We start from the raw sequence: 21682 nt of genomic DNA, 5'->3' as shown, positions 1-21682 counted from the left end.
CCGCCCTCTAGAGGCGGAACATGTCCAGCCTGACGTTGGTGGCGCTGTTGTTGTTGCATAGTTTTGATCTTGAGTAGCGGTTTTTACAATCAGAGCCAAAAATACTTCATGATTTAACAGGTTTCTGTGAATTATCGCCAGTAGCAATGAAAGGTAAGGTAATGATACGAATCCCTCCCTTTTAATGAATAGTTTCCAACCAATGTTTATAAGATGCAAACAAGAATGAATGACTAAAATGGTTTGTTCGTTTACACACACTGCGTTTTGTTTGCGTGTTTTTTTAGGGACGTGATTGTTTTTATTCTTTCGGGTTTTGACAGTTTGAATAAAGGGGCGGCTCCAGAGAGTAGTTTGTCCGGGAGGAGGCTGAGACTGAGAGTTATTAGCCGGGACTCGGGGTGAGAGTGCTGCTGGTTGGCTAGGTTGCGGTAATTTTGTCGGATGGCTCTCGTGCTCCTGCTTTTTCTTCAGTGAGCTCGATGTAATTTGTCATTTGAATTGAATGATATCTCGATCAGCCAGAACTGATGCCTGGAGTGGAATAACTGGGCAGCTGCAGTGCAGTGAGGGAGTGAACAAGCTACTCGTTTAATTGCCCTAATAACAGAAGTGTCTGATAAATGATGTTAAATTTGTAAATGTTTTCCTATATGCTCTTCACAGGTCCTTATAATTTCCAAGAGGCACCTGGTCATCTAAACTGTTTAATTTAATTTAATTTTCTAATAACGATAATCGTAATCCTTCATCCTCCCGAAGTTGAATTGTTACCACCAGTCATCATTGATCATTATGCTAATCTCATGCAGCTCGCTCTCAAGATTATATTATTGTAATGCACTCGAATATCTTTCTATTTTCAGCTTCTTCCACCCCTTTGACGACTGTATCTCCTCTTGAACTCTTCTAAAACCCCTTAATTTGGGGTTTTTACACGATGGAGAATTTCATCCTGTATGATGAAATCAATCGCGATGAGAACTCGATCATGTATAAGGGACGGCGCAAAGGGTCAATAAACTTTGTTGCCATTCACTGCATGGATAAAGCACGCCGGCCTGAGGTGACCAATAGAGTGAGGTTGACCCATGAGCTTGACCATCCAAACGTTGTGCAGTTTTATGAATGGTATGAGACGACCAATCATCTGTGGCTGGTCGTTGAACTCTGTACAGGTAAGTCAAAATTAAAACAAGAAACATTTTTAGCGTCCCTGGCCGCTACCTTTTAAGAGGCCTCCTGCTTTTTAAAAACAAATTTTGAAAATAATGATGCTTATTTTTTGACAAAAGCACCCTGAAAAAAGCTAGCAACCATCTTGGAAAATAGTCTAGTAAAAATGTGTTGGGCGGCCATTTAAAAAAAAAAAAACGGGGAAAAAAACAGGACACTAAACTTTAAATTTCATTTATTTGTTTGAAACTTTTTTTACCATTGTTCATTATTGATCAATATTGATCAATGTTCTTAAAACTAAAAACACTTTTTGTAGGAGGCAGTCTTGGTCAGCTCTTGATCCAAGATGAGCATCTACCAGAAAGCTCCGTCAGGAAGTTTGGTCTGGATCTTGTGCGAGGTCTTCACTATCTACACTCGATGGGAATACTCTTTGGTGATGTCCAACCAGCCAAGGTATCTATTTAGGCCTATTAATACACTGGGTCGACAAACCTCTGTGTATTTATTTATTTATTTACTTAATTTATGCAAGTTCGCCCCAACATGGCTTAAAGCTATTGTTGGTATGGGTTTACAGGAAGAAAACCCTCTTTAATGCTCAAATAATTACTCTTATAAGCTGAAGGTAAGAATTGATATTCCTCGTAAAACAGTCCAGATTGTAGGATGGAGGGAAACATGCACCAAAAAGGGAGATCCAAAGAGATGCAGGTCCGAAATCTGCTAGTTTTGCATTCACAGGCATGATATTTTTCCTAGTTTGCCCTTGAAAAAAAACCTTGATTAAATAGCCTGAAAAGTAAGTTAAAGCCTGCACCATGTGCACTTGTAGGTCAGCCCTTGTTCTCAAAACAATCTTCCTACTTTCTTTCCAAGTACCAAATATTGCAACCAATTTTATTTTTTAGTGTTACTTTATGAATAATTTTGTCTCCTCCCTCCATCAGATTTTACTGGACGGTCCTGGCATGCTGAAATTTGACGACTTTAGTCTGTCCAGGGTAGAAGGTGAAGATTTAAATGAGTTATTTGAAAGCACTGTAGGAGAGGATGATGGGAGTAGTCAAGACAGTGCCGACCAGGGTACCAACGGAGATGGCTCAAAACCAAGAACACTGGGTGAGAAGAGATTGTTTTATTCATTCAAAAAGTCTCTAAAAACACACCTCATGTCGAAAGCATTTTGTTCCTGTTAACTGAAATTTGTGTTTGTGTTTTCTTTCTCTTCCTTTGTTACAGCGCCTTGAGAACCTTTTGTTGTTATTATTATTATTTTACTGACTTTCCGTCGTTCGTTTTTCTCATCAACTGCTCACAGGTTCCCCGTCCTATATATCCCCTGAGGTTCTTCAGGGTCAATCACCTTCTATGGCCAGTGATTTCTGGTCTCTTGGATGTTTACTCTATGAGCTCTACACCGGAAAGCCGCCGTTTTCCGCAGACTCCTTCCAAGAATTAGTGGATAAGGTTCTCAATAAAAGCTTTGCTGCACCTAAAGTTAAAGGTGGGTTTCTTAAAACAAAAATACCATTTCACCCAATGAGGTCAAGTGTTCTGGGCTCCCGCTTTAGTATCGTCTCCCTATATTTAATTTACAAGGAATGGGTTTGTTAAAAACTTGTTGATGCTTAGAAGTCCAAGATAGAGAAACGGAGAGAGAGAGTTTAACAGTGCATAGTATTATGATCTATTATGATTGGCAGACCTAACCTTTTTGGGTTTAGGAACAAATTTCCTTTTCCTCCTCAATCTATCCTTCTCTGTATCTATTTTAGGTTTTAGTGTTTGTAATTTATTGAGTTTGTGGAGAGAAATCAACTAAGTAATAATAATCTACTGCTATGGATTGTTCCTTACAGGGCCAAGAATCTTTTCCAAACCATCACTAGATTTCTGCAACTTGCTGGAAGGTCTTCTAAATAAAGATTCCAATGCGAGGTATGGACTCTTTCTTTTTTAACACATTCATATGGTACATCTGTTTCTTCTGCAACTTGCTTTTATTTGTAAATAATCTACACACTTGAAAGGGTTTTGCTAACTTTTGTATTTCAAGTTTTTGGCCATGACACAAATCCCTACTAACTGTGAATGAAGATTTCTGTAATAAAATTTACCTGTAAGAGTTTCAGCTTCATTAGTCATCAAGTTTTTGAGAACAAATGTGAAAATCACAGAGAAATGTTTTCAGGAGAGTCACAAATATCAGTTTTACATGCTAAGATAATTTTCATCTCATTGAGACAAACATTATTTTTGTGACTTGTTTTACTCACTTCTCAACTACAGCACCTAACAAGTAATATTTTAAGAGAAGCTTTCTACCACTATTATCTTTGAATAGTGTGAGTTTAATGTAAATCTGTGTACGTTTGTGTTTTGTGTCAAACAAAAAGTACCCAAACCCTAAAATAAAGTTGTATTTAAAAATCCTTAATTCTTCTCTGGCAGATTTCATTCTCAATGTGATCTCCTCTCCACAGATTAGACTGGCACAAGCTTGTTGCTCACCCCTTCTGGCAAAATGAACTTCTTACTGAAAACAAGGATCTAAAGCCTGTTGGTATGGAAGAAGAAGGAGCTACTACAGAGGGAGGGGAAACAATGGATGACACAGCCATTTCAAGTCTAGAATTGCTGGCCAAAACTCCAAACAAAATCAAGGTTTGGACGTTTATTTTTAACACTTTGTTTATGAACCAAATGTTTTACTCTACAAAATGGCAGACCCTGTCAGTTCATGAAGTAAAAGGAAAACCACACATCTTTGAGGGATATTTGTGTTAATCATATCCGCTTGGCCACAACATGCCACAACTATTTGTTGTTGGTTGTATTTTTCTTGAGAAATAAAATGATAGAGTGATCAAAATAATCACACTACCTTGATTTGTTTAATCCCAGGAGTATAACCTGATTAGTATCTCACCCGATGGTCGTCCGATATCACGCTCCGGGACCTCCAGTCAACAACATCTCTTAAAGACGTCTTTACAATCTAGTGGTCTTGAGACGTTCCGTGCACAGCCTACCCCAGAAGCTACTGATACTACCGCCAAAGAAGCTCAGTTTACTCTAAGGTATGTATCTTAGAAGTGGATTTACATTCACAAGGAGGTAGGAGTGGTATTAGAAATTTTGTCTTAAAAGTTCCCATCACAAGTTTACTTCCTTTAAGGATAACTAGCCTTGTCTGGGCTTGAATTTGTGAAGAAAATCTACAAGAACTCGAGGACTGCAGCCTAAAAATGTCCTAAAGGACCTAATCAAAATGAGGCGTTTCTCAATTTGAAATGATTTTAATCCCTTTCTTTAAAACCATAATCATTAGAAGAGAATAATTTCTTAAAATGTTTATAATATATCATCAACTGCTTTGCTTTTTACCAAGTAAGTTCTTATAGTCAATAATTTTTGGAGTAATTGCCAAAGGTATATCCTCCCTTTCACAAACTACTTTGTCTCTCCTCTAGCTCTCGTCCTCAAACCTCACCTGTGGCTCCTTTTGAGACAACCTCCAAAGAAACAAAAAAAGTTGAGCCGCATCCTCCGAAGAAAACTTCTGGGAGGAAGAAGTCTATCAGCAAAGACAGCAAGGGAGGCGGTGGAGACAATAAGCAACGAGTGAAATATCAACGAGATCGAAGGACGTCCATAGAAGAGGGAGGTTCTAGCTCGGACTTGGTCTACACTCTCTGGGATCTTACAGTCTCACCAATTATTGATAATTCTAAGGTAAAAAAGTGATAAAAGAGTGTTTTTTAATTATCAGGGTTGAATCTCATAGAGCTGCTTAGGCAGAAGATTATGCTTAACAACTTTCAGCTAAGCAGAAACGAGCAGGATACCAGTCACAAATATTACACCTGACATGGTAGTTTAGCAACCTTATTCTGGTAAGGAAAACGTAATAGCGCTTAGCGAATTTTTCTGCTTAGTATGAAATTGATTTTGCTCTATAAAATTGGGTCGAGGCATTTGATTGAGGGGGCATCTCAAAAGTCGGGAGCGTTCTAGACGTAAAAGAACGTTGCTGTGGGCACACATCTGTGGACCGCAGGATGTTCTAACAAGAAAGCTCAGTTGGTGGAGCACCTGGACTTTAATCTAGAGCTCGCAGGTCCTGCCCTGAGCAATTTTTCTTCGCTTAATCCCACTTGATAGTTTAAAACCTTTTCAGTTGAAATCCTCAAGATGTACTCAGCCATGTTATAATTGTACAGCAATCAGTTTAATTAATAGTTTGTGTATGAAATTGAATTTTCTTCTCTAGATTCAAAAACCAGTTCCTCTGAAATACGACGCAAAAAGCTTGCCAACAACAGCGCCCTCTGTTGACAAATTATTGAAGCTCAGTCCAGCAGACGTCTCTCACCATGTTGACAATCTCGCTGAAGCCCTTAATAAAATGTCAGACAAGGGTGCCAGTGGTCAAAGAGCAAAGGTTCAATTCTTGAACTATGTAGCTACCATCTGTTGCCATGGAAACATAGGAGCTGTGGTGATTAAATCTAAGATGGTGAGTGAAAAACTTCAAACCCTAGACTCGTTCAAGATTATATTATAAAGATCATTAAGATAGTTAATGGCCTGACTATTCTATCCTAGCAGAGTATGTCACAAAAGCTAAGCACAACACACATAAACAGGTATACAGTTATATTTGTTTGGCTCCGATGGAATGTGGTAGAAGACCCTTCTAAACCTTTCCTGCAGCTACCTGATAAGAACAGGATCTCCATGATAAATATATATTATGTATCCCCAATTCAGTAACACGTTGCCTTGGATCGGTCGAGTTTGTCTTTGAAAAGCAGTTGTAACCGTTTGTTATAAAATGCATATGGTTAGAAAGATTATTTAAAATGGAATACAATGATCCACACAAATTTGCCTCGAAATTGCGTGGTTTTCCTTTTACTTTGCGAACTAACACGGTTGGCCATTTATGGGAGTAAAGAATTTGACTCCCATAAATGGCCGACGGTGTTAGTCGACGAGGTAAAAGGAAAACCATGCAGTTTCGAGTGATACTTGTGTGGATCATTATATTCTACTTTATCTTTCTAATCACCAACCCGACCGATCCAAGGCAACATGTTCCTTGAACATTGAGTAACAATATTACTTGTTGAGGCAAAGTGAATGTTGACGTCTGATATGCCAGTTGTTTCCGTACCTCACGTTTCATCTTTTATTAACTAAACCTTGTATTCTTGCTGTCATTCACACAGGTACCAGCCTTAATGGTGTGTTTGAAGGCAAACCAAGCATTAGAAGTGTAAGTTGTGTATTAATTTATTCAAATAGTTTTAAACTTTTTTTATATAAATCACTTTAACCAGGTGAGGTTTGCGGTAGCACCATGTGTAAATCACTGTAACCAGGTGAGGTTTGCGGTAGCACCATGTGTAAATCACTTTAACCAGGTGAGGCTTGCGGTAGCACCATGTGTAAATCACTTTAACCAGGTGAGGTTTGCGGTAGCACCATGTGTAAATCACTTTAACCAGGTGAGGCTTGCGGTAGCACCATGTGTAAATCACTTTAACCAGGTGAGGTTTGCGGTAGCACCATGTGTAAATCACTTTAACCAGGTGAGGCTTGCGGTAGCACCATGTGTAAATCACTTTAACCAGGTGAGGTTTGCGGTAGCACCATGTGTAAATCACTTTAACCAGGTGAGGCTTGCGGTAGCACCATGTGTAAATCACTTTAACCAGGTGAGGTTTGCGGTAGCACCATGTGTAAATCACTTTAACCAGGTGAGGTTTGCGGTAGCACCATGTGTAAATCACTTTAACCAGGTGAGGCTTGCGGTAGCACCATGTGTAAATCCCTTTAACCAGGTGAGGTTTGCGGTAGCACCATGTGTAAATCACTTTAACCAGGTGAGGTTTGCGTAGCACCATGTGTAAATCTCTTTTGGTAGTATTGGTTCTGAAAAGTAAAACTCATCAGTTTCACCTGTTCTAATGATCAGAGCAACCTGAATGAAGACAATCAGAGCAACCTGAATGAAGACAATCAGAGCAACCTGAATGAAGACAATCAGAGCGTACTGATCGAAACGATGAGTTATAAATCACCGGTTCTTCTCCAAACCACCGCCACTCAAAAGAGATTTACACATGGTGTTACCGCAAACATCAGCTGGTTGAACTCCCACCAATCAAAGTTTCAAATTCTACTAAGGAAACACTTTGTCATTATCTTATATAAGGTCTTATTCATAATTTATTCATTATATTTTTAGTCGCTGCAGGGCGGGTCGTGTGATCGGTCTACTTGCTCTTAACTTAGAAGAACTTGAGGAAGAAGTCCAGCTCACTGAGGTTTGTCAATACCTTCCTTTCGTTATTTTCCAAGATGAATTTCAATTAAGAGATTTTTTTAATTTAGTCCAATCAAATGCCTTCAGGCTTCATTTTAAATTTGGTAAAAGGCACACTATGAGGAAATGTTAAATGTCTCCTGACTGAACATTTCAAGGCAATGACCATGGGGCATGGAGGCATTCACCTTTGTTGCCTCCGTGAAGTATCAGGCCTGACGTTTATATAACATGTGAGTAGATACACACATGGTGTTACCGCAAACCAAATATGTAATGTGACATGTGTTGATAAGTTTCTCAATTCTTCTCAGGTGTTCACAATGATGACAGAAGTCATTCGAGACAATGCACGTAACTCCAAGTTAAAGCAAGGTATCTTACCTGCGTTAGGAGAGCTTCTATTCCTAGTAGCGACCCAAGAAGAGAGGAAGGGACGTAGTGTAGAGGCTTGGACAGTCCCTGCTGTTACTTATACCATCATGGCAAGATGTATCCGAGAAGGGGTAAGACTGAAACAACTAATCATTTCCTTAGACAAGAAACTTGACCATTATTGCTTTGTCTTTTGGATGGGAGGTAAACCCATATCTATGTGTTGTGTAATGCATGTAAAACAGGGATGAGATTTGTCAGTCTTTTATCTGATTTCAGACTTTTTATGTCTGCCTAGTGAAGAAAATCAGGCAATATATTCCACATATAAAGACATCCTGCTCTTTGATCTACTTCTCTAGTACTGTGGACACTGTTCCCAAAAGTTCCTCAGAATCTATAACTCCTTGGTTTACCAAAAGGTCGAAATGCCTTCATTATAAACCTTAGAATTTGTATCCCAGTTTCAAACTTTATTGTTAGTAATGACTCTCACCCCTGGTAAATGAACCCAGTTACACTTATCGATTAGATAATGGATTTTCTCTGGTGTTTCTGGCAGTGGCTGCTGAGTGCGCCGCATCACCTCTAGGTGCTAAATGAATTTGGTCTTATAATTAAAAGAATTTAAAAAATTGTCTTAGAATGTTTTTTTCTGTTCAAATGCCTAGAGTACCTTCTTGGTAGATTTGGACGCTGTGTGAGACTATATATTATTGTTATTGTTATCTTCATAAAATAGAACGTTTAAAGGCAGTGGACACTATTGGTAATTACTCAAAATAATTATTAGCACAAAACCTTACTTGGTAATGAGTGATGGGGAGAGGTTGGTAGTATAAAACATTGTGAGAGAAAGACGTAATTTTCCATGAATTTGATTTCGAGACCTCAGATTTAGAACTTGAGGTCTCAAAATCAAGCATCTGAAAGCACACAACTTCGTGTGACAAGGTGTTTTTTCTTTCATTATTATCTCGCAACTTCGACGACCGATTGAGCTCAAATTTTCACAGGTTTGTTATTATATATGTATATAATGAGATACAGCAAGTGAGAAGACTGGTCTTTGACAATTACCAATAGTGTCCACTGTCCTTAAACTCAAATAGTTACAGAGCATCCTGACTTCCTTTTTTTACTATACAGGAAGATTCCATCGTTCAGCATTATACAGCAAAGAGTATTGAGAATGTGTGCTCCACTATGAGCACTCATAGTCAGAAGATGTCTACCAATGAAAGTGGTCATGTTCTCTGGCATCTTTACAATCATTCAACGGCAGACTCTCTCAAGATCACCGCTATATCGGTAAGTTGCAACCATTTTCCTTTGATAAAGAAATAATGCAGGGTTGGACGCTGGAAAAAGAAGGAGAGATCATCCAATACGTCATGGATGAAGGACATAAAGCGATGGACTGGCTAGGGAGTTAGCCTTAAGCCAAGTTCATAATTCCTGCAAATGCGAATGCGATACATATTTTGACGTCACAAATTCACAATGATTAACTCTTATCAGTTGAAATGTGCTGAACTCCTGCGAAACATTAGTGGTGGAAACAGCCCTGTGAATTAAAAATTTGTATCGCATTTGCAGGAAATATGAAACGGGCTTTATTGAGATACGATGGACACTATTAGTGCATTGTTGTCTCGAGGATTTTCACCCGAATTCAAGATCAATGTCATCACTGCGATCTTGCATCTTTAGCCTCAATAAAGCTAAGAGCATAAGACGCTTATTTTATTGTTAACGTCTGCTGGTTTATCGTGACAATTTTCTTGTCTTTTATTTTACAGGCTTTATGTAGAGTGACCAGGCAATCAGTCGCAATCTTCCAGAGTGTTATTGATAAAGTTGGACTTCCTAACATCCTAGAGGCCCTAGCAGTCAATATCACTAAGGTCCAGCAGGCATTAGTGACTATGTTTGCTGCCTTACTCACGGAGGGTTCTCACTTACAAAGATTGATTCACGACAAGGTTAGATTTTGACTTATTTTGTCTTGTGACCTTTGGTTAGATTCTGTTACAGTCTAAGACTTCTGTTACAGTCTAAGACTTCTGTTACAGTCTAAGACTTCTGTTACAGTCTAAGACTTCTGTTACAGTCTAAGACTTCTGTTACAGTCTAAGACTTCTGTTACAGTCTAAGACTTCTGTTACAGTCTAAGACTTCTGTTACAGTCTAAGACTTCTGTTACAGTCTAAGACTTCTTTCAGTGATTAAATTCTGTTACAGTCTAAGACTTCTTTCAGTGATTAAATTCTGTTACAGTCTAAGACTTCTTTCAGTGATTAAATTCTGTTACAGTCTAAGACTTCTTTCAGTGATTAAATTCTGTTACAGTCTAAGACTTCTTTCAGTGATGAAATTCTGTTGCACAAACTCGGCTTATTTATTTTGACCCTTACACCGATGTGTATTAGGCACTGTATACTCGGTATTTGTGAAAAACATTCTGTGAACAAAAGTTCTGTAAAAAAAATCCACAGGCAAATCACTTTGGTGGGATTCAAACCCACGACCTTTGCTTTGCTATGCCACCGAAGCTGGCAATTTCAATCCTATGCTGTAGCAAAGGATTGCAATGATTTGATAGATGTTAATAAAGGGTAAATACAAATTATACTCTTTATCTCTGATGCAAAAATTTACATATTTGTATTTGCTGTCTATGCAATCGGGTTTATTCATGAAAACTGTTTTGTGAACATGGTGAAACTGAACAGTGAAATTGACTAAAAATTTATGAATTTTTTTGTATACATACTTTCCATTTTCTTGAGTTTCATTTAATTTCATCAAGTTTACACAGTTCTCTGCATGAAGGATCGTTATTTGTTATTTTCTAAAAGGGGTCTAAAGTGTTACCCCTGTTGGCCGTTTTGGCTTGTTTAACTCCATCCTGATATTTCTGACGAACAACTCATTTTGCTTGATGGCATTACTAATTTTAAAGGAACACGTTGCCTTGGATCGGTCGAGTTGGTCTTTGAAAAGCGTTTGTAACCGTTTGTTATAAAATGCATATGGTTAGAAAGATGTTTTAAAAGTAGAATACAATGATCCACACACATTTGCCTCGAAATTGCGTGGTTTTCCTTTTACTTTGCAAACTTACACGGTCGGCCATTAATGGGAGTCAAAAATTTGACTCCCATAAATGGCCGATCGTGTTTGTCCACAAGGTGAAAGGAAAACCGTGCAATTTTGAGAAATACTTGTGTGGATCATTATATTCTACTTTTAAAATATCTTTCTGATCATAACAAATGAATACATACGCTTTTCAAAGACCAACTCGATCGATCCAAGGCAACGTGTTCCTTTAATGTTGATTGATCCAGTTCATAATGTTGTTGTGTTCATGCTGTGCTTTGTCATAACATCACTCTGTTTGCCTTCCATGCTACTGGATAACCTTTGACCTTGATTCTACTAACTATTTGCACATCTAATAACATCAGAATGCTGAGGTAATAACACCCAAATCATATTTCATTTTTATTTCATATTTCATTTGTTTTTTATTTGTGATATCAAATGTTGTTACTATGTCCATTTAGTTTTATATCCTTATGTAGGTAGGTAGTCCTCTGTTCAATATAAATGTTTTGTTTTGATTTTTGGGGGGTGGGGGGCGGGTTTGAGATATTGCCTAACATAAACTGTTTTCCCGAGTAGACCATGAAAGCCATGTGTATTTTGAATATTTCCTTCATTCGTTCGTTAAGGCAATATATGTGGGAACCCAAGGTGTAACACAATGTTTGAGACTTGCACGATTTTTGTTGTTGATTGTTTTTTATTTCTTTTTACAAATAATTTGTCTTGCCCTGCAGGATTTTATTCTTCGTATCATGCGTTTATTGGACAGCCCATCTACTCTGATCAGAGCCAAGACATTCCTGACTGTTCTTGAAGTAACCAACACCAATCTCGAGATGATTCATGTAGCTTGTCAAGCAAGGTTAGTAATAACTAGGGTTGCAGTTCATCAAATGTCCATAGATTTACATTAAACTTACACGGTTTAAAAATAATGATGGTAGAAAGTTTCCCATCAAATATTACTTGCTTAGGTGCTATACTTTTTGAGAAATGAGTGCTGGTAAAACAATTTCAAACAATTTTGTTTGTCTGAACGGATTTATGTGACTCTTCCGAAAACATTGCTCTGTGATTTTTTATTTTTTTCTCAAAAACTTGACAATTTATAAAGCTGAAACTTTCACAGGTAATATTACATCAATCTTCATTCACTGTGTGTAGGGATTCATGTCATGACCAAAAACTTGATCTACAAAAGGTATCAAAACCCTTTAAAACCAACCTTGACATGATCAAGTTCATGTTGTATTGTAATTTGATTATTTTTGTTTTGTAGACTTGTGATGTATATAGAGAGAGAAAGTCGCCGTCAACATTCCACTGGGAAATCAGATAGTCAAGCTCAGGCCAACTACATGTCCAAATGTCTGGATCTTATCACCAACTACCTGGTGGAAATTATTCCTCAGATATATGGTAAATCAAGCAGTGATTGTCTTAAATTATTTTTAGCAGTAGAATATATTGAGGTATTTTGTAGACGCCACGCTTATGAGTAAGTATGGTTTTAAAAGGAACCCACAAACTCACAAGAGAGTTGAATCCAGGCCTGGAATAACACACAGACCACAGCGGCCATTGCCTCTGTTGCCCCTTGTCTTGTCTATGGTAACCCTGCAAAAGTTTCCCATTGACTTAAAGATTTTTCAATGGAAGTGCCCTTTGCCAAATGAAAGTGATCTTGCCCTCTCAAATATGAAACTCCAGGCCTGTGAGTCCTGAATTTCTTCGGAACATACTTACTCAAAAGAGAAATCTATCTACATGATGTCACCACAAATAGGATTCTTCAAAATTTGCGAATTTTCAAGTCTAAATCTGTGTCGGAATAAGCGGCTACGGCTACGGCTAGATTTCCGCATCATCATGTGTTGAGGTAAAGCATGTCCTTAGCAACACCCTTAGTAACAGTCGTAGCTGTAGTCGCCAATTTGGACACAACCTTACTTATTTTCTGAATGATCAATGTTTTGATGAGATGTTCTGAAGCTAAACTAGAATTGCCTTTAGTTTCTCTAAGGATCTTGACCACCATTTTGTTTCAGGTGATGCCGTGACATCGTTAAATGCCGTAGCTGGTCGCAAACACCCATCCACTGTACAAGCCAAGCAGCTGAAGACCAGCTTACCACTGGTACCCGTTGCTTTACATTTGGTTACCAGTCAGGTCAGTACTCTGTGTATCTCTTGAATTTAGAGAGATAGTTTTAAGAAATGTTTTCTTTCGCATTGAGTAATAAACCACAAGGGAAACTGAATGGGTAAAAATTGGGTTTAAACAAAGACACATTGACTGGAGCCGTACCTGAACCTGCGTCCTCCCCATTAACTTGCAGGTGCCCTACCAACTGATCTGTCTAGCCCTTACTGGGGTTCAAGTCCAGCTCCAGTCAAGTTTTCTTGTTCGGCCTCAAATTCGTTTGGATTATTCATTAATTGCACTTTTCTTTGATTTCACAGCAGTTATAAGACAACTCAAGCTTGGCCGAGTCAAGGGATATATAAATACAAATATACATGTAGGCCAGTCGTTGTACGCAGTCAAATGTTCATACTTATTTCCAAGCGCCAATTATCATGCCAGCATTTAAAATTATATAATTGTTCTGTGTTTTAGGTTTTGGTTATTTACTCAAAGAATCACATTAAGAATCCCTCTTGTTTGTTCTGTGTTTTAGGTTTTCAGAGTACGGATCGTTGGGGAAAAATTCCTTGAGGACGTTGGTGATCTTTTGGCTCATGTTCAGTCGCTGGACTGTGGAGAGACGAGTATCGAACCAGCCATTGGTAATTAGAACATTGAGATATTATCCCATACAGTAGAGCTGCTAACTCTCTGATTCTGCAGAAAGTTCCCTGAAAATAAACCAATCTTTCAATGTTCTGATGAACAGGGGCCCAATTTCATGGCTTTGCTTACCACCGAACTCTGCGTTTACGATCACAATTCCCCGCTTAAGTGCAAACGCCGAATATCTGCGCTAGCCTTGGAAGCGTAGAATGCCTAGTAATGTGGAGTATGCACACGCAGAAGCCAATATTCGCCGCTAACCCGTGAAATACGCTTGAAACCTTTTCAACAACGATGCCCATGAGAATTTAGAGGCATCAAAGTCAACTATGACTAAAGTCAGGTATTTGTGCGGTTGTGTGTTTACAGGACAGACATTAAAATCACTGGCTTCAGGCCTATGATCAAGTATAAATGTTTAGCCCTGAACAATGCTGATTGTTCTTATGTACATTTACAGGTGCGTCAGGAACTACGGACTTCATCAATACAGTTCTTTCTATTCTGGAGGCAGTAGCTCAACATCCAAGTATCCTGATGGAACACCATAATGTCATCATTGAGAATATACTGCCCTCTCTTGCCTCCCTGGTGTCTAGTGAGAATGGTAGGTAACACACACCCCCCACACCCACCATGACCCCTCCCCCTCCCTGATCCACAGATCCTGATGGAACATCATAATGTCATTGAGAATATACTGCCCTCTCTTGCCTCGCTGGTGTCTAGTGAGAATGGTAGGTAACACCCCCCCCCCCCCACACACACACCCACCATGACCCCCCCCTCCCTGATCCACATATCCTGATGGAACATCATAATGTCATTGTTGAGAATATACTGCCCTCTCTTGCCTCGCTAGTGCCTAGTGAGAATGGTAGGTAACAACATTGTCGAATAAACGTTGACAATAATAATTTTAACAATAATTACATTTATAGAAACAATGACTTAATTCATTCTACACTTATTTTCAGGTGATACTCGTATCCTGTGCCTGCGTCTGTTCGCTGAAGTCACCTCACTGTACCTAACCCACGATCAGCTGACTGAAGAGCGCCCTCTAACAAACCCTAAGCTCCTTCAGGAGATTATTGGGGAACGGTTCCTGCCTCACTGTGAGCAGATACTACTGGATAATGATCCGATACCAGTCTATGGATTGAAGTTACTCTTGTCTCTACTTGAGAGGAGCCCAGCTTATATCAAGTAAGTCTTTAGTCAGGTGACAGGTCAGGTGACACACACCAATCATCTGGTTGGGGTGCGTTTCGGCGGTCATAAAAAATAACTGTTTTGGTTGTGTTTGCCATTGGTAAAGCACTGGCCATTGACCAAAACAGTTTTTTGGTTCAACCTCCAAAACGCACTCCTGTTGTTGGGTGCCTTGGTCACTTGTTCCGTATGTTTTATTCCATGTGGAATTTTCTTGTCAAATTTCAATACTTGTCTTCTTGAGTGTTTTATATATAGAAGACCACAATGGGAAAAAGCATTTTGGAGTTTTTTTGCGTTATCCTTGTCAATTCCACAAAATCCCTTTTTTCAGATGTCTTTTATGCTTCTTGTATTTAATTTACTGTTTTTGTCCAATTCAAAGAACTCTGTGATGATTGTCTAAAAACGGGAAAAAAAATTAACAGGTCAATCTGGTTGCTCAGGTCGCTCAAATTGCTCAGACAGTGTTTTGCTTTCTTGTAATAAACATTTTATAAATTGGACATTATCTTGATTTTTCTTACCATAGACGCATTGAAGAATTGGAACTTTACCCAGTGCTGTTCCAGGTTTTGTTGGATCATCAGAATGCACCAATCAGCAGTGCCGTTCGAAACCTGGTCGGCATCTTACATTGTTTGGTATCACATAAAGACACTGATATGAAAGCACTGTATGACCAGGGTAAGTACAAGTATTCTGATTGGCTAGTTGTATTTTGTTTGCTTATTGATTGGTCACTTTTCCCAACTAATCTGTATCTCTGCTAAAAAAACTCAAGAGTTTTTTTCATTGTTTGGCATTCAAAAACCACCCATGCAGAAATTATAATTATGTTAGCAGATCTTGAGTCTTTGCAAAATGTATCGCAGATCAGTCTCAGAATTAAATTTGTCTTTATTGCGTTATGGCCCAGCGATTAAGACGATACTTTTTTTGTTTCAGGTATTGTTGATCAACTGTGTAACCTCCTCCAGCAAGGGGCGACCATTTACATGGAGACCAACGAGAATACAGACACAAAGAGTGTACAATTGCTGCTTACCAGCTTGCAGGATACCAGCCTTATATTACTGAGATTCGTTGCTGCCACAGTCCGCCAGGTTCTACAGGTGAAAAATAGTATTTGTTGTTACAAATTGCTTATTAACCAAAAGGACCTATGGTATAAATGCAAATAAAACAGTTAGTTACCAGATGTTTTGACCCAAGCAGAGTCTTTTCCAAAGGTAATACAGCCATTTTAGCCTTGAAACTTCAGGCCACTGAACATTTGTTTGCTGGCTTTGCAAAAAGGGTCACTTACAAATTCACTCAAGAGTTGGTCCTGCTGGCTAGTCATTCATATTGAAGGGCAACCCCAGCTGTTTGTTTTCTTGTCCCTGTTTCATACACCCTTGATTTGTTAAGATGTAGAACAAAGAGCCATTCCGACAGCTTTACTCCATGTACTGCATCTCTTTGGAACTCCTTGCCTGGTGGATGTTTCCCTCCATCCTACAATCTTAACTGTTTTAAGAGGAGTATCAATTACTGCCTCCAGCTCTCCCGAGTTGGTTTCATGTTACATCATTTTCTTCTTGTAGCCCCTTTACCTTGTTTGGGGCGAACTTGCATAGAACAAAAAATATAAATTAAGCTCAAGATGCTGCTATTTCGAGGAGCTGTTTGTTGATTTCTTGATTGTTTGTTATTCACAGGCCAAGAAGTCTGGTGCGGATGCGGACACCCACGGAGCAGAGTCTTTACTTCTTATCAACAAACCCTTCACTGAAATCACTGATTGCTTCATGCAGCTGGTAAGAACAAATTAACATATATTGTAGAAAGCTTGATACCCTCCAGGGCCAACTTTTATAAAGCTTTTAAGCAGAAAATACTGCTTGATAAATTTCTTTGCTAAGCTAAAAAAAAAATTGGGGTACCAGTCACAACAATTTAAACTTGATTGGTAACCGGAGTCTGAAATCATGGACCTTCCAAACATGATGATGGATAAACACCTCTGGCGTGACGTTGTAAATGAAATCTCAGTTGCGACCGCTAAATGATGATGATGAATCTGTTTCTGTTAAGCAACTGTGTTAAGCAACTCTTTGTGCTTAAAGGCTTTATTAAATTTGGCCCTGATTCCATTGCCCTGGTCCCATGCACTAGGATTGGTAGTGCACGTAAAAGAACCAAGAACCTTTTACTGTAGAAAAGTAGGGGATGACCCCGGTGTTTATAATAATAACCGTATTTATAACGCGCCTTTTGCCGAAGGATACAAAGCGCCAGGTATTATTACTGCAAGGAGTGGGGCGAATTTTGAGATATGAGACCTAATCCTTTAGCACCATGTAATGGTTTACAAGGTGCTATGGCGCAATATGCTGCCAATCCAGCCAGGAACACCGGGGCGAACCCCTTCTCTTTTCGATAAGTGCACTGGGTTCTTTTACATGCGTTTACACAACACATGGGACCAACGGCTTTACGTCCCATCCGAAGGACGAAGCAATGGTTATGTGTCTTGCTTAAGGACACAAGTGTCACGACTGGGGATTCGCACCCACACTCTGCTGATCAGAAACACCAGAGTTTGAATTCGGTGCTCTTAACCGCTCGGCCACGACACTCTGGTTCACATTAGCAAGCACTCTTGTTTACAGGTTTCCTCAGGCTTGTGATGTACAGTGATTAAGTTAGTTTAAGAGGCATCCTTGATTTCATTACCAGAAATGTATGTTACTAATAATAACAATCTTTGTGTATTCTTGATTGTAGATATGCAGTAAAGAAAGAGACATAAAGAACGGAGCGTGTGAGTGTCTGTCGCTGATTGCTCAGCTTTTTGGCGGTGAATACAAAGAAACAATGTCCAAGGAGAATATGGAATGTCTCTCTGCCGCTCTGCCAAAGTCTGACGCTAAGCGTCAAAAACTACTTCTCAGATTCATCAAGAGAGTGGTGAGTCTCATCCAGAACTTTTAGAGGTTTTTTAATTTGTTAAGCCCCGTTCATACTTCCTGCGAATGCGAATGCAATAGTAATATTTCGTCACAATCTCGCAGCAAATAAGACTTGTGCTCACCTCCTGCGTAACATTTGCTGCGAAAACAGCCATGTTACGTATTGCATTCGTATTCGCAGGAAGTATGAACCGGGCTTTGAAAGGAGAGCTTATGAATATGAATAAACAGACGTATCCCCATTCTGTGGTTTGGGCACTGGCTTGGTGACCAGTTTGGTTTATTTGTTTTCTTATGTATTTTCGATCATTTGTATGTAAGAGGCACAATTTAAATTATTATTATTATTATTATTATTATTATTATTATTATTATTATTATTATTATTATTATTATTATTATTATTATTATTATTATTATTATTATTATTATTATTATTATTATTATTATTATTATTATTATTATTATTATTATTATTATTATTATTATTATTATTATTATTATTATTATTATTATTATTATTATTATTATTATTATTATTATTATTATTATTATTATTATTATTATTATTATTATTATTATTATTATTATTATTATTATTATTATTATTATTATTTGTCAGATTTCTACTGAGAAGTACCATGCCGATATGTTACGCAAGCAAGGTCAAGGTTTATGCATCACTCTTCAAGACATGATGCAGACAGCAAGCTCCCACGCTGATATCGCTGTTTCATCACTAGCGGCAGATGTACTTAAGATGGCTGGAGTTAGAGTAAGCTGAGATCTCTTATCATCTTCTTAAGATGGCTGGAGTTAGAGTAAGCTGAGATCTCTTATCATCTTCTTAAGATGGCTGGAGTTAGAGTAAGCTGAGATCTCTTATCATCTTCTTAAGATGGCTGGAGTTAGAGTAAGCTGAGATCTCTTATCATCTTCTTAAGATGGCTGGAGTTAGAGTAAGCTGAGATCTCTTATCATCTTCTTAAGATGGCTGGAGTTAGAGTAAGCTGAGATCTCTTATCATCTTCTTAAGATGGCTGGAGTTAGAGTAAGCTGAGATCTCTTATCATCTCCTTAAGATGGCTGGAGTTAGAGTAAGCTGAGATCTATTATCATCTTCTTAAGATGGCTGGAGTTAGAGTAAGCTGAGATCTCTAATCATCTTCTTAAGATGGCTGGAGTTAGAGTAAGCTGAGATCTCTTATCATCTTCTTAAGATGGCTGGAGTTAGAGTAAGCTGAGATCTCTTATCATCTTCTTAAGATGGCTGGAGTTAGAGTAAGCTGAGATCTCTTATCATCTTCTTAAGATGGCTGGAGTTAGGGTAAGCTGAGATCTCTTATCATCTTCTTAAGATGGCCGGAGTTAGAGTAAGCTGAGATCTCTTATCATCTTCATTCATTTATTAACATCATTTTCATGAAATTTTTCAGCTTTAAGAAAGTTAGATTCATCAATGAAAGGATCGTTTGATTTCCAGTTTCATATTTATCCTTTTGGAAAGTTTTATTTCTGAGAACCAATCTGCTACGTATTGTTTTACTGCATTAAATTTAAATTTGTGTTTTTCCAGACTAATTTTATTGTTGATGAATACTTTGAGTATTTAAACAAAGAAAATTAGGGTGGGTGGGCCAAACAATTACGAAAACAAATTGAATCTTTTTAATGTTTATTATTTGTAATTTCCCCCAAGTCTTTTTGGTTTTTATAATGGGCCAAATGATATTAAATTTAAATGGAATTGTACATATAACAACGACCTTAAAGGTTTATATTCAAATATTTATGTTTTTAATAGTATGGTGTATTGCACTTAATAATCTTACTATTGCAGGTTTATTGTGAAGGAAACTATAACTATTATTTATTGTGTGTGATAATGAAATGCTGTTTATACCAGTTTTGTATATAATTAAAGCAAATAATAAATTGTACTGATTTAATGTACAGGAGTGAAAAAACTTGATCTGTATTTCAGACTGTAACCAAAATTATTTGCTGTGTTTTTAAAACAAACAAATCAGCAATTAGCAGTAATGACCACATTACAAAATAAATTTCCAAATAAATTATTTCAATTTCTGTTTAACATTTTGTTTTTTAGAAGTCATGAGTACACTGGTTGTTGGATATAACATTTACTACTTTTTGTTTTCTTTTTCTCAATCAATTTTTTAGTGTTGTTTTTTGTTTTTTGGGGGGATCTAAATTTAGGGCTAAGAAACAAATCAAACATTTTGAAACAACTTTTCTATTCTTTTTTTTATGGTTTCCTCAGCCCTGTTTGAACAAGACGTCATAAACAGCTGGCACCCATCAGAAATAAGTTTTTATGATAAGTGTTGAATAACATTTGTATTAACAAAGTGACATTTGATTCATCATTTATGATCACCACTAATCAGTTATCTTAAATAGATAACATAGTCAATTTACAACTACTTAACACCCTCCGTTTACACAGTGTTGTTGAATTTACTTAGCTTTTTTTCTTTGAAGGTTTCACTGGTTATATTGTTTATGATCGATGGTTTAAATTAATATGATCTTCTAAAAACCATGAGTATAGCTGGGCCCTTGTTTGTCATCTAATTATATTGTTAATACTGTTATTATTTTTGATACTATCAGCAGAAAGCTGTATTTGCAAGGGTTTTCTGCTGGTCTTTCTACTGTATAGTTACCAGATACAAATTGTTTGTAATGACATTCTGATAAGGCTCACAAACTTATCCATGAACTTTACTGGTACTTTTTAAGACCGTCAAAATCATCTTTCAGTGATTCTAATCTAATCAGAAAACATCAATGCATAAAATATCAATTTAATAGCATATTCAGATTCTTAAGCCAAGTTTGGTGGCGTGTTTGTGGCCGAGTGGATATGAACACTGGAATCAAGCTCTGGCGTTTCTGATCAGCAGAGTGTGCGTTTTAGTCCCGTTCATAACACTTGTGTCCTTAAAAGCAGTGGACACTATTGGTAATTACTCAAACTAATTAGTAGAATAAAACCTAACTTGGTAACGAGTAATGGGGAGAGGTTGATAGTATAAAACATTGTGAGAAACGGCTCCCTCTAAAGTGACGTAGTTTTCGAGAAAGAAGTAATTTTCCACGAATTTGATTTCGAGACCTCAGATTTAGAATTTGAGGTCTCGAAATCAAGCATCTGAAAGCACACAACTTCGTATGACAAGGTGTTTTACGACGACCTATTGAGCTCAAATTTTCACAGGTTTGTTATTTTATGCATATGATGAGATACACCAAGTGAGAAGACTGGTCTTTGACAATTACCAATAGTGTCCAGTGTCTTTAAGCAAGACACTTAACCATTATTGCTTCGTCCTTTGGATGGGATGTAAAGCCGTCTGCCTGTGTGTTGTGTAATGCACGTGAAAAGAAAGGGTTCAACTCGTTGTTTTCTTGTGTGTTTTTTTCTTGCCTATCGCACAACAGCACCTTGTAAACCATTATAAAGGAACAGGCTCATACTTCAAAACGTAGCTCCATATACCTTGCAGGGCAAATATTATGAACACTTAGAAACATAGCATTAAGCATGATACAAATGCAAAGTATTTTTATTATAATTATTATAAGTTTGCTGTTAGCAAGAACCAGTCTGGTCCTTGCTCTATACTATTAGGTACTCGTAGCAAACTTATTGGGAACTATCCCCCGCCCCCGCAACCGGAGTGG

The 21682-nt window shown here is 37.8% G+C and overlaps 1 protein-coding gene across 3 annotated transcripts; it reads left to right on the top strand.

Annotated features, from left to right (window-relative positions):
- Positions 1–66: 66 nt before the first annotated feature.
- On the top strand, positions 67–19941 carry LOC117288320 (serine/threonine-protein kinase ULK4-like). 3 transcript variants are annotated; one of them, XM_033769129.1, is made up of 28 exons: positions 67–153; positions 867–1178; positions 1496–1635; positions 2130–2301; positions 2501–2686; positions 3042–3120; positions 3666–3846; positions 4087–4262; positions 4656–4917; positions 5456–5701; positions 6417–6463; positions 7439–7517; positions 7831–8022; positions 9041–9202; positions 9694–9876; positions 11365–11373; positions 11740–11867; positions 12285–12424; positions 13054–13175; positions 13687–13795; positions 14260–14406; positions 14777–15008; positions 15547–15701; positions 15963–16129; positions 16718–16816; positions 17787–17969; positions 18594–18731; positions 18778–19941. In XM_033769129.1, the coding sequence occupies exons 2-28, from the start codon at positions 941–943 to the stop codon at positions 18799–18801; spliced, it is 3996 nt and encodes a 1331-aa protein (XP_033625020.1). In that variant the 5' UTR covers positions 67–153; positions 867–940; the 3' UTR covers positions 18802–19941. The 3 variants fall into 3 exon arrangements, with proteins under 3 accessions (XP_033625020.1, XP_033625022.1, XP_033625021.1); XM_033769130.1 differs by having other exon boundaries at positions 77–158; positions 18594–19941; XM_033769131.1 differs by lacking the exon at positions 11365–11373 and having other exon boundaries at positions 18594–19941.
- The last annotated feature ends 1741 nt before the right edge of the window (positions 19942–21682 follow it).

The sequence above is a fragment of the Asterias rubens genome, chromosome 3 (genome assembly GCF_902459465.1).
Source record: "Asterias rubens chromosome 3, eAstRub1.3, whole genome shotgun sequence".
NCBI classification, from domain to species: Eukaryota; Metazoa; Echinodermata; class Asteroidea; order Forcipulatida; family Asteriidae; genus Asterias; species Asterias rubens.
The sequence above is the reverse complement of the archived record's forward strand: the minus strand, read 5'-3'. Positions and strand labels throughout refer to the sequence as shown.

Coding starts and splice junctions, on each gene's coding strand:
- LOC117288320 (XM_033769129.1), top strand. CDS start 941: ATGGAGAATTTCATCCTGTATGATGAAATCAATCGCGATGAGAACTCG. Junction 3,121..3,665: donor AATAAAGATTCCAATGCGAG/GTATGGACTCTT, acceptor TCCTCTCCACAG/ATTAGACTGGCACAAGCTTG. Junction 13,176..13,686: donor TACATTTGGTTACCAGTCAG/GTCAGTACTCTG, acceptor TCTGTGTTTTAG/GTTTTCAGAGTACGGATCGT.